Raw genomic sequence first — 13914 nt, forward strand, 5'->3', positions numbered from 1 at the left:
ATCCCATCTGCTCAAGGACTGACCAGGCCCCGATCGCTAGCCAGTACTCCGGGAGGGTCTATCTTTATCACCAGTAAAGACCCTGAACTACACCGCATCGTCTCTGAGTGATTCCTGCTACCCCCTTCATCCACGTCGGCTGCCCTGAGGCCATACCCCTCCCGTTGGGGGTGATACTATCACGCTGCACAATCCTACCACCGGCCTCAGCGGTCTGCCCTGCAGCGGCAGCTCCTTCGCTGCATTCAACGGGTGGCGTAGTCGTCCAACATCTACCGCTAATACAACGCCACTTAGTCTGACTCCCTGGGCACGGACCGGGTCACCGCCACGAGACTACAACCCTCAACAGATCCGGCTCCGGGTAAGCTCCTGCATGCGCAACGCTGTGCGACACAGGCCCAGGGGTGCGTCAACTTTTGGCGTAGTCGGCAGGATCTCGTGCCCGCAACCACCGGGTACTGCGTGCCTGAAAAAGACTGTTCAAACTTACCAGTGGTGAAGATTCCCGCCATCCGTGGATGTTTCCCGCCATCCGGCGCCATCTTCTACCTTCTTCCCGCCATCCGCGAAGTTTTCCCGCCATCCGGCGCCATCTTCTGCTTTCTTCCCGCCATCCGTGGAGTTTTCCCGCCGTTGGACGCCATCTTGAAGACGCCGCGCGGGAAGAAGAGGGGCGTGGACTCCGAAAGCGCGCGAGAACTGAAGCCCCGCCTCACGTCCGGACGTTGCGTAAGGTCCTGGAAGGAGCCCAACAGACGCCGACGTCACAGGAGCGCGACGGAAGGTCCTCAACCCTGACGATCCACTGCGGAGCCGCGGCCTACGGAAGAGGATCATCGCAAGGTAGGCCACGGTCCACTAGGGGGGAGGAAGATGTCGGATACGGAGCAGAGCTTCACTGCCTCAACCCCCTCCAGCGCCGCCGCTGCTGCAGTCATGCCTTTCACCATGCCCTATATCCCGGGAGCGGCCTGGCTACCCCAGTACTCAGGGGAGTCACATACCCTGCATGACTTTAGAGAAAAGCTGGATAGCCTCTTCCAGGTGTATCCCCTCACAGAAGAGCAAAATGTGAGCATCCTGGTGGCCCAATTAACCGGGGCAGCCCAAAGGGAGGTAAAGTCCTGGCCACCTGGGGGGAGGACTGTTGCAGGGATACTAACCCGGCTGAGGGACACCTTTGATACCCGCACCTCAGCCGAGATCAAGCTTAGATTCTACGGGTGCAAGCAGCGAGCACACGAGAGTATAAGGGACTATGCCCTGAACCTACAAGAGGCCCTGAGAGCCATTAAGCAGACCGACCCTGACGGCGTGGGAGACGAGGACAGGCTGTTGACTGAACAATTTATAGAGGGTTTATATTGCAATGCCCACCGAACCCAGTTGCGGGCAATGGCCTTACAGGACCCTCATCTGGGATTTGCACAGTTCAAGGACAGAGCCATCCGGGTGCTCCGAGAACCAGCACCAGGTGGCGTTGTGACCCACAGACGCCCCACTACCACTTACCACCAGGAGGCGGCGCCCTTGTCGGCAGGGCCTGTGGGAGCTGATGCGCAGGCTTTGAACAATGACCCGGCTCCAGACCTGCACCATCAGGTCCAAGAGCTAGCTAAAAGCGTTGCTGCGCTAACCCGAACTGTGCAGTCTTTACAGGTTTCCACTCCAGGGAAGATCCAGCTGGCATCCGGACCAGAGGACATCCCGTGGCATCGACCAAGGAGGACCCCACCGGCCAGAGGAAGACCCAGCGACCGATACAACGAGGACGGACGACCCATCTGCCGCCGCTGCAATCAACCCGGACATATGGCAAGGTACTGTCCTTTAAACTGGCACAACCTGGGGTAGAGGGCCAACCCCCAGGAAAAAGATCATCGGGCCCATCGAACTGGCGCGACAGATATGTGGGAGGACGTCCAGTCTTGCCTGTGGTACTGGATGGCATCCCTATGAGTGCCCTATTGGACACCGGGTCACAGGTCACCACTATCCCGTACGTGCTCTTCAAGCAGTACTGGAATGACTCGGATATCACCCGCTACCCTGACGACGACTTGAGTATCATCGCCAGCAATGGTCAGCCCGTGCCACAGATTGGATTTAAAGAGGTGACCATTAAAATCGGTAGAGTCGAACTGGCAGCACAGGGACTGATCATTGTAGACATTGACAAACACGAGAGTCACCCAAAGATAACTCTAGGAACTAATGTAATTGAAAATTGTCTTGCAGAGGTGATTTTCCTTTTACAACAGGTTGCCAAGAACGCCAGCTCCGGCCAGCAGCGAGTGCTCCAGAAAGAGATCCGGGCACTGATGCGACGGCAACAGATAGAACTCTCCGGTGGTGAGATTGGTAGCGTAAGAATGTGTGACCCTTTCCCTATTGCCATGCCCCCAAAAAGTAAAATGATGATTTGGTGCCGGGCAGCTATTGGTCTGAGAGGTAGAGATTACCAGGCAATGGTAGAACCAGTTTACTCAGACAGTAGGCCCACCATTTTGACAGCACGGGGGGTGGTCAATGTACGCCATGGGAGGGTGCCCGTTCGCATAATAAATATCGGGAAGAGGGAAGTGTACCTGCCCCGGTATGCCACGCTAGCCAAATTGTATACCATCAATCAAAATTCCATACAGTCTGTAGAACCCTTGCCTCCATCTTCCCCGGAGGAAGGTAACGGCTCTAAGGAAACAATGGAGGACTGGTGTCAGCAACTACATTTGGGTACTGACTCCACTCCCTCACACCAGAAACAGGGAGTCTATCGGGTGGTTCAAGAGTACGAGAGAGTGTTTAGTAAACACCCGTTAGACTTCGGGCGAGTCAAAGGGGTGGAACACCACATCCCCACGGGAGACCATCTTCCCATAAAAGAGAGGTATCGACCCGTACCCCCTGCACACTACCAACACGCCAAGGGGATGCTTAGGGACATGAAGGAGGCTGGGGTGATCAGGGATAGCTGTAGCCCCTGGGCAGCTCCACTAGTCTTAGTCAAAAAGAAAGACAACACCATGAGGATGTGTGTAGATTACCGGAAAATTAACCGTATCACACACAAGGATGCGTACCCCTTACCAAGGATAGAGGAGTCTTTGGCTGCTTTAAGATCTGCTAACTTCTTCTCTACCTTGGATCTCACTAGCGGGTACTGGCAGGTTCCTGTAGCAGAGGCGGACCGGGAGAAGACCGCATTCACCACCCCGATGGGACTTAGCGAGTTTACCTGTATGCCGTTCGGACTCTGCAATGCACCGGGAACCTTCCAACGATTAATGGAGTGCTGCCTGGGCCACAGAAACTTCGAGACGGTCCTGTTGTACCTGGACGATGTCATCGTATATTCCAAGACTTATGAGGACCACCTGAAACACCTGGCGGAAGTGTTCGAAGCTCTGGCAAGCTACGGCTTAAAGGTAAAACCCTCCAAGTGTCACCTCTTGAAACCAAAGGTGCAGTACCTGGGACACGTGGTGAGCGCTGACGGAGTGGCTCCCGACCCTGATAAGATCACCGCAATTAAGGAATGGCCAAGTCCCTCCAGTGTAAAGGAAGTGCGGCAGTTCCTCGGGTTGGTAGGCTATTACCGCAGATTCATCCCCGGTTTCACCAAAAAGGCAGCTCCTATGCAGGACCTCCTGATAGGCCAGTCCCGGAAGGCCAAGAACCAGAAGCCGCCCTTCAAATGGGAGAAGTTAGAAGAAGAGTCCTTCTGCCAGCTGAAGATGGCCCTCACGGGGGATGAAATCCTGGCGTACCCTGATTACAGCCAGCCCTTTATCCTCTACACCGACGCAAGTAACATCGGGCTAGGAGCCGTACTGTCCCAGGTCCAGCAGGGGAAAGAACGAGTAATCGCTTACGCTAGCCGAAAACTGCGACCCACCGAAAGAAACCCTGAGAATTACAGCTCATTTAAGCTAGAGTTCCTGGCAGTGGTGTGGGCAGTCACCGAACGCTTTAAGCACTACCTCGCTTCTTCCCGGTTCACCGTGTACACGGATAACAACCCGTTGACACACCTGGACACGGCAAGACTCGGTGCCCTAGAGCAGAGATGGATGGCCCGTCTGTCCAACTACGAGTTCACAATCAAATACCGGGCAGGACGCTCCAATACCAACGCGGACGCCCTGTCCAGGATGCCAAACCTACCGGACGTAGGAGAAGATCCAGAGGGACTGGAAGAAGTCGAACTCCCCGCGTTCCACCGTCATGGGACTATCCAGTATTCCCATCGGGTAAGGAGTAAGCAAGCCGCTACGTTTAACCCCTTGCCTCACTACAACTGGGAGGAAACGCAAGACAGTGACCCTGCCGTCCGGCTGGTAAAGGAGATGCTGACTCGGCCAGAGGCTCGCCTTGACCCAGACGCTCCGGAGGAAGCCAAGCAACTGTGGGCTGAGAAGAGTCGACTGTTCCTTTACAAGGGGAAGTTGTGCCGCAGAATGGTTAACTCCCGGACACATGAACTAATCTGGCAAGTAGTGGTGCCACGGAGAGACGCAGCCATGGTGATGGAGGCATACCACGACGGGGCTGGACACTTCGGATGGAAGAAGCTGGAGTTCCTGCTGCGTGGGCGGTTCCACTGGGTAGGCATGAGGGGAACCATCGAGAGGTGGTGCAGAGACTGTGGCCCGTGCAACCTGAGAAGGAAGGACCGTGCCAGCCAGAAGACTCCCCTGCAGTCCATCGTCACCCGGCAGCCGTTGGAACTGGTAGCCTTGGATCATGTAAAACTGACCCCAAGCAGAAGTGGCTACGTCTACGCGTTAACCATTGTGGATCATTACTCCCGGTTCTTGGTTGTCGTCCCCGTTAAGGACTTAACGGCTCAAACAGCAGCTAGAGCCTTCCAGCAGCACTTCTGCCGTCCACACGGGTACCCGGACCAAGTGCTGACGGACCAGGGACCTGCCTTTGAAGCGGAGGTCTTCCAGGAATTCTGCAATCTGTATGGCTGCCGGAAGATAAGGACGACACCCTATCATCCGCAAACTAATGGACTTTGTGAGAAAATGAACCAGGTGGTAATGGATCTCCTGAAAACGTTGCCCCTGGAAGAACACAGTCTGTGGCCTGAGAAGCTGCCCGATCTGGTGGACCTATACAACCACATCCCGGTAGGTTCCACCAACTGTACCCCGGCTTACCTAATGAGGGCGAGACCTGGTAAGTTACCTGTTGACCTGGAAATGGGAGTCCTGACACCCGAGGACACTTCACCAGAAGCAGACTGGGACACAGAGAGGCAGCAGCAGTACCGGAAAGTACAGGAGAGCGTGGAGCGAAGTCTCTGTCAGGCTAGGGAAAGACAAGAGAAAACTTACAACCAGTATGCTCCCGCTGTTCCCCTGGTACCCGGAGAGCAGGTCTTGAAGAGGAAAAGACGGCTCCACAAGTTGGATGACCAGTGGGAGAAGGACCCGTACACCGTACTGCCCTCAAGCCACGAGAACCCGAAAGTCTGTACCATCAGTAAAGACGGAGGGGAGACCATAGCCATTGTATCCCGGGATCACCTGAAGAAGTGTCCTGAACAGCTACGGAACCCTGAAGAGGAACAAGAAGACCATCGACCCGTAGAGGAAAGGGAGGATATGGTTAGTACTGTGCTCGGAGACTTCCCTCGGTCCTGGACTCAAGTCAATGGTGCAGTTGTGGTACCCGTCCTCACGTTCCTCCAACCAGCATCCCAAGTACCTACGGAGCAACAGGTAGAGCTGGAAGAGCAGCCGGTCCAGGAGGCAGAAGACTCCACACAAGCAGAACAGGAGGATCAACCCTCTGCTTATAGTGAGCCTGCCGTACCCCTAGTGAGCCAAAGAGCCGGTAGACAGCTGCCCAGTTTACCCTTGACAGCTCCTACACCCTGTAGTTCAGGGCTAGACAGTCAGCTCCGTAGGTCCACTAGGGCCACTAGAGGCCAGTTACCCGCACTTTGGAGGATTTGAAGTGTATAAATTGTTTTATTTGTGGTTACCTGTTTTTCTTGTTGCTTGTGTATAATTATGTGTTTCTAGTTATTTATAGGAGTCCTTGGTGGATTTACCGGGAATCCTTGTACATGGTTGGAGCGAAACCTAGGAATGGACTAAAGACTGTTAAGGACTCGGGGCAGGACAGACCCCTACCTGGTTACGTCTCCCTGTTTTGGTGAAATGGACACCTTGCTTTTCTTCAAAGACTGCACCCGGTTGCGGACACGCCGTAACCATCTTTATGTGTTTTTCTTATTGTATTATTATTGTTTATACCTTGTTATGTTTTTCTAAAAATATGTTTAGTCCCGGAGTACTAAATTTCACTAGGGGGGAATGTGGCACCCCAGGGGTCTGGTTTCCACAGTAACGGCAATGTTATGTCTGAGAGCAGGTGGGAGGTCTCTTGGTCAGGGATCCTGTGCATGCCACACCTCCTGCCCAGTCCTGGGAGGGGAAGAACTTCCCCTATATAAACCTAGGGCTGAGGCAGGGTTAGTGTGTAGAGAAGAAGAAGAGACAGAGAAGAGAAGCAGATATAGGAAAAGAACATCAGGAGCTCTGTGGGAGCAGTGCTATAAGGAGTCAGGGGCTGGCAGCTGCAGAGCTCGCCCTGACTGAGAAGCTATCACTGGACCCGGAGTCCGAGGCTGTGGGGACTAATCTTTACCCAGCAGCAGAAACCGCTCGGCAGGGGATTTCAGGTCCTCTGGCCAAGAAACCCGAAGGCACGGTCACACGCGTGGGACCAGCACCGCCGTCGTGGAGCGGACGCCACTAGAAGGCCCCGAGTCACCGGCCATACGGGTGAGCACCACACGGTAGACTCAGGGACGTGGGCTACTTATACCCGCCTCTAGCAAGGTAGCCAGAAGAGTACAGTCAGTTTGGGAGGCCTACAACTCCGCCTGGCCAGGGGAGATCCCATCTGCTCAAGGACTGACCAGGCCCCGATCGCTAGCCAGTACTCCGGGAGGGTCTATCTTTATCACCAGTAAAGACCCTGAACTACACCGCATCGTCTCTGAGTGATTCCTGCTACCCCCTTCATCCACGTCGGCTGCCCTGAGGCCATACCCCTCCCGTTGGGGGTGATACTATCACGCTGCACAATCCTACCACCGGCCTCAGCGGTCTGCCCTGCAGCGGCAGCTCCTTCGCTGCATTCAACGGGTGGCGTAGTCGTCCAACATCTACCGCTAATACAACGCCACTTAGTCTGACTCCCTGGGCACGGACCGGGTCACCGCCACGAGACTACAACCCTCAACAGATCCGGCTCCGGGTAAGCTCCTGCATGCGCAACGCTGTGCGACACAGGCCCAGGGGTGCCTCACAAAGACCTGTCAATCCAGGGCAGGACAAAAGCATGACAGCTTGTCTGTCATATACAGCTGACAAATACTATTGAGATCTCTGCTATTGGAAGTGGAAAGAAAGAACAAAGACTAAAAAATCTAGATAATAAAAATATGGGAGGAAGAGAAACCAATCACAAACTAAAATGTTTTTATACAAATGCACAAAGCATGGGCAACAAACAAGGAGAATTGGAACTACTAATGCAGGAAAAGGAATATGATGTCATTGGAATCACTGAAACTTGGTGGGACGATACACATGATTGGAATACAAGGCTAAAAGAATACAACTTATTTGCAAGAAACAGACTTGATAAACGAGGAGGAGGTGTCGCATTGTATATTAGAAAAGCGTATATCTGCACAGAGATTGAAGCTTCAGAGACTGGGAGTTCTGTGGAAACTGTTTGGGTAAGAATACAAGGAGAGAACAATGGAAAGGACACCATTGTAGGCATTTACTACAGGCCACCTGGGCAAACTGAAGATATGGATGAACTCTTTATGTATCAAATGACCAAGTTCTCCAAAAAATATGACGTAGTGGTCATGGGAGATTTCAACTATCCAGACATTTGTTTGGAATCTCTCTCAAGTAAAACTAACAGGTCAAGCAAATTCTTATCCTCTCTTGCTGACAACTTTATCTTCCAAAAGGTAGAGGAGAAAACAAGGGGATCTGCTACTTTGGTTCTAATCCTTATAAACTGGGAGGAAATGGTTGAGGAGGTAAAAGTGGTTGGGACCCTAGGAGGCAGCGATCATGCTATTATAGAATTTTGGATAACTAGAGGAGGGAGACATGTGAAGACTCAAACTTCAAGGTTAGATTTCAGAAAGGCAGATTTTAAGCGACTCAGAAAGAGAATAGGAGGGATCCAATGGCTGGATGTCCTTAAGGACAAAAATGTCCAGGAAGGATGGGAAATTTTTAAAAATGAGATTCTCAAAGCACAATCGTTAACAATCCCGAAAAGTAGGAAGAATGGGAAGCATTTAAGGAAACCAGGATGGATGAACACAGAACTTAAACACATGCTAAAAAAAAAGAAAGAAATGTTTATCAAATGGAAAGAGGGAGGCTTATCTAAAAAAGATTATAATGCAGTCTGCAGAACCTGTAGGGCACGTATTAGGTTAGCTAAAGCTGACAATGAATTAAGGCTTGCAAGAGATGTCAAAAGCAATAAAAAAGGATTTTGGGGGTATGTCAAAAGTAAAAGAAAAGTCAAAGATGCTATAGGATTTTTACAGGATGAAAATGGTGAAATGGTAAGAAACGATGTTGAGAAGGCCGAACTTTTTAACGCCTATTTTGCATCAGTTTTCTCTCAGAAAGAAAATGTAACATCAACTGATCTTCACTGTCCTATTAAAGGAATAGAAGAATCCAGGTTATCTGTAAACAGAAAGATTGTGAGGGAATATTTAGCTAACATAAATGAGTTCAAGTCTCCAGGTCCAGATGAATTACACCCCAGATTACTGAAGGAGATCGTAGAAGAAATTTTGGAACCACTCTCCATAATCTTTGAAAATTCTGGGAGAACAGGAGAAGTCCCAGAAGACTGGAGAAGAGCAAATGTTGTTCCTATCTTCAAAAAGGGGAAGAAGGTGGACCCATGGAACTATAGGCCGGTGAGTCTGACTTCTATACCAGGAAAGATCTTTGAACAAATGATTAAACAACATGTATGTAAGTACCTGGATAAGAATGAAGTGATTAACCAGAGTCAGCACGGGTTTGTAACTAACAAGTCATGTCAGACTAACTTAATTTCCTTCTATGACAGAATCACTGACTGGGTGGATCAGGGAAATGCTGTAGATATAGTATATCTTGACTTTAGCAAAGCATTTGACAAAGTATCTCACACCATCCTTATTGAAAAAATGACCATGTATGGAATGGGCAAGGCAACTGTTAGGTGGATTCATAACTGGCTTAGTGATCAGACTCAAAGAGTGGTCGTAAATGGTTTCACATCCAGTTGGATGAATGTCTCAAGTGGGGTACCACAGGGCTCTGTCCTGGGACCTGTATTGTTCAACATCTTTATCAATGATTTAGATGAAGGAATTGAGGGTAAACTGATTAAATTTGCTGATGACACAAAGCTAGGAGGGATAGCTAACACTAGAGAAGAGGGTTCAAAAAGACCTAAATAAAGTGGAGCAGTGGGCAGCAACTAACAGAATGGTTTTTAATGGGGAAAAATGCAAAGTACTACATCTGGGCAATAAAAATGAAAAAAGCATATACAGAATGGGAGGAATAGAGCTAAGCAACAGTACACGTGAAAAAGACTTAGGTATACTAATAGATCATAGACTAAACATGAGTCAACAGTGTGATGCAGCAGCAAAAAAGGCAAATACAATTTTGTGATGTATTAACAGAAGCATACAGTCTAGCTCACGTGAAGTCATTATCGCACTTTACTCCTCTTTGGTCAAACCTCATCTGGAATACTGTGTCCAGTTTTGGGCACCACATTTTAAAAAAGACATTGATAAACTGGAGCAAGTTCAAAGAAGAGTGACCAGAATGGTGACCGGTCTGCAAACCATGTCCCATGAGGAACGGTTATAGGATTTGGGAATGTTTAGCTTGCAAAAAAGAAGACTGAGAGGTGACTTAATAGCTGTCTACAAATATCTCAAGGGCTGTCACACTGTAGAAGGATCATCTTTATTCTCATTTGCACAAGGAAAGACTAGAAGCAATGGGATGAAACTGAATGGGAGGAGACACAGATTAGATATTAGAAAAAACTTTTTGACAGGGTGATCAATGAGTGGAACAGGCGGCCACGAGAGGTGGTGAGTTCCCCTTCAATGGACGTCTTCAAACAGAGGCTGGACAGACATCTGTCTGAGATGATTTAGTGAATCCTGCTTTCAGCAGGGGGTTGGACCAGATGACCCAGGAGGTCCCTTCCAACTCTACCATTCTATGATTCTATGATTCATTAATTCGTTACACCACAAATCTTGCTCCAGTCCCCAATTGGAGTAAGATTTGTGGCATGGCGCACATTAATGAATCAGGAGTGTCTGATCCTAGCATGCCCCTTCATCAAAACTGGCTTCAAAATTGCGAACTTGATGAATTGGGGCCTATAACTTTCTATTGAATCCATTCCGCGCTGTATAGAAGTGCTCAAGCAGGAGCTGGTCGCTCACGTCTCCTGAGCTGCTCCAAAAGAGTGTAGCCCAGGAGCAGGAGTTTACAGCTCCTAGGTAAGCATCTGTGGACTCAATAGAAAGTTATTGGCTCTGTTCTCTACTTTGTGCACTCCTGTCTAGTGAGCTGCGCACTTCTCAGTAGTCTTTTGAACAGCTCAGGAGGCAACAGCAAGAAGCTCCTCCATTATTATCTTGAGCACAGAGAAGGGTGTGGATTCAATAGAAAGTCATAGACATTCTATTGAGTCCTTAACTTGTGCGCATGATCTGGAAAGAGCTGTATGCCCCTGCCTCCTGAGCTGGGCATTTCTCAGTGGTCTTTTGAGAAATCGGTGGGGGTCTCAAGCCCCAGACCCTTAACAATCTGCAGGCAATTAAAGTGCTAAAAAAAATATAAAAGAAATGTTAAAACAAAAGTTTAGTTCCTCTTTAACATTTATGGATAAGTTAAATTAAGATGCATATCCTTCAGTTCCAAATGTTTATAAATGTGCAATGACAAAATGTAAAAATGTACTCTAAATCCAAATTTTACACTCTGAAAGTTTAAATCTTGGCCCATGTAGACACATTAATGAATGGAATGATAGTACTAATATTATATACATAGCAGTAGCTTTGTGTAAGTTGTATGCAGTGTAATGCCACATCCTACATACAATATACCACAATGAACAACATAATACAATATGATATCAAAGATTACTGCAATGAGCAAATAACATTGTGTACCTCATCCATCTGGAAAGTGCACTGTAATGTATATAAAAAGATATCTGACACTAAATATAAAATGATATGGGGACAGGTAGAATAAACATAATGTTATACAAATTAGCCAAAATGTTATAAAGTAAAAAAGTTGGAACATTCTTTTTAATTGGTAAAAAACACAAAACACTTTAGATGCAAAATATTGTTTCCAACAAATAGATGTACAGTAGTTTGTACCTGTCCTGTACTAACAGTAAAACATGAAATTTATTCAAGTCATGAAAACTATTGTAACTCGATCTTTACTATATGTAGTATTAGATTATGACATGTTAGGTTTAGATTACTACTTTATGTTAGTAAACAGCAACTCGAAAACTCTGAAATAAATCAATAATAAAAATATAATCAGCTATTAGAATATAATAATATAGCCATAATAATGTAATCAAACACATAATGTATTGTACAAGAAGTTCAACCAAAGAATAATGAGAATATTTACTACTCTAACTCTTCAACATTTAGAATGGTCTGATTCTGATCAATATTACATAGAACAGTATTTCTCAATGTTTCCAAACTAAATACCCCCTGAAATAAAATGACATCAATGTACCCTCAATTCTGTGATAATAGACTATGCTTGTACAACATGAAGTGAGTGCAAATTCACCCTAGAAACTTGAAGTTTCCCCCCTGGGGCACACATAGGTTAATAACCTGTGAGCTATAAGCATGTTTGTAGTAAGTTTTACCTACATATAAAGTTATTATATGGCATTAGTGTATCTTATAACACTATAACTACCATTTACATGATATACTGTATGTACTTATAGTTGTATCTACAGGTCTTGACTGGTGCACAAACTCTTCGGTAGTTCTGTAATGTAGGGCTATTATTAACAGTTTAGACAATATATTTGTAAATAATCAATAATACATAAAACTATATAGTGTAGCGAAAAAGGAAACTTTATCCATGAAAAAGCATTACTAGAAGACTTCCATACTGAGACAAGAGATCTCGTTACACTTCGCAGTTACACATAACTTCTCCAAAAACATTACAGATGAGATTATACTTACAGTTCTAAACCAGGTTGTCTGTTCCCTGCAGTCTGAGCTAGGCATGAAAGGCTCTCCTTACTGCAGTCACAAAGCTTGCAAGCATCAGTTAATAATGAGCAGACCGGGTTCAGGTAAGTCAAATACAGCATGAGGTAATAGAAATTCAGGGTCTCCATGGTGAGATTGTCTTTAGGAGATTAGCAATGTTATTTTAATTCCATTTTGTTTTTTGTCATGTTCATAACTTTTTTTTGTTTGTAGTGAATTACAGCTGGGAGATGGAACAGTTTGTATTCCATGCAGGCGACGTGTTCCTATTTTTAGTCTGCCTTTACAGTGACTAACCGTGAGTCGTTGTCAGGGCTCCTCCTGTCTTTAACTTTGGAAAATTCTAATTTCACTCCCAAATCAAAAAAAGTTTGGTAAAAATAATGCACCCACTATGAACAAGTGCTATCCCTTGTAATTTTGAGTGAATGCATATGAACGCACACATTTATTACTACTATGTATTACTAGTTTTATAGCTGTTTTTTCTTTACTTAGGTTTGAAGAAGACTTCCAAGAAAGGAAAAAGACAACTGATATTGAGAAGGATTCGTTTTAACGGTGTAGCTCTTGGTATTTTTTAGCTGGATTATGCAAGGTCTATAGGATGTTTTATGTTTTATATTCATGATTGTAAAAGAAGAGATATTTTATAAATACTGCCGAATACAGACTATTGGGTGGTTCTCACATTTTGCCTTTGACACTTTCAGTTTGGACTCTTATTCGTTAACGCTTAGGACACGTGTGTACAAAACTCATCAATTCTTTCTATACAGTTGAATACAGAGATGGAATTAAAATTTTTAGCAACAGATTTATGTGTGAGAAGCTATATCCCTTTGACTGTCTGCGCCCTTTGCAGACCATGCCCATTAACACACCCCTTCTTCATCTATACAATAAAAGTAACGGTAATAAAAATTAAAGGCACACTACCCTTTCTACAAATGTAGTAGATTTGACTTGCAGTCCTCTGTAACACCATAGATAACACACAGTGATAACTATCTGAGTAGAGATAATATAATAGATGACACATGCAGTCCTATGCAACAAAATAGATATCACACAGTGATAACTCTGCTTACAGATGGTTGATTTTAACTACAGTAAATAAACATGAATGCCAACATCAGTACATAAATCTAACACCAGAATATTGATTAGCACATGAATACAGCATCAAAAAATCATAATCAGAACATGAATACAGCACTAGAACCATCTTCAGTAAATGTACAGAGCATCTGAACCATCATCAGTACATAAGTACAGCACAAGAACCAGCATTTGTACATGAATACAGCATCAGAACAATCATTAGGTTAATACAGCACCTTAACCATCATCAATACATGACTACAGCACAAAAACCAATATCATTACATTAAAACATCACCAGAAGCAACACAAGTACATGATTGCAAAATCAACATTAATACATGAATACAGCACCAGAACCAACAGCAGCACATTAATATACCACCAGAACCAACAACAATACATGAACACAGAACCAAAACAAACAT

General features: G+C 46.4%; 1 protein-coding gene across 1 annotated transcript in view; it reads right to left on the bottom strand.

Annotated features, from left to right (window-relative positions):
- The window catches only part of LHCGR (luteinizing hormone/choriogonadotropin receptor), a 364204-nt gene extending 351523 nt beyond the window's left edge, over nt 1-12681 (bottom strand). Inside the window, exon 1 of the mRNA XM_073672096.1 lies at nt 12353-12681. Within this exon, the coding sequence (XP_073528197.1) occupies nt 12353-12510 (158 nt within the window). The 5' untranslated portion in view covers nt 12511-12681. The remainder of the gene's footprint in view (nt 1-12352) is intronic.
- Between the last annotated feature and the right edge of the window lie 1233 nt (nt 12682-13914).

Source organism: Phyllobates terribilis, unplaced genomic scaffold (assembly GCF_046119375.1).
Source record: "Phyllobates terribilis strain yellow unplaced genomic scaffold, ASM4611937v1 Scaffold_3__8_contigs__length_932513732, whole genome shotgun sequence".
NCBI lineage: Eukaryota > Metazoa > Chordata > Amphibia > Anura > Dendrobatidae > Phyllobates > Phyllobates terribilis.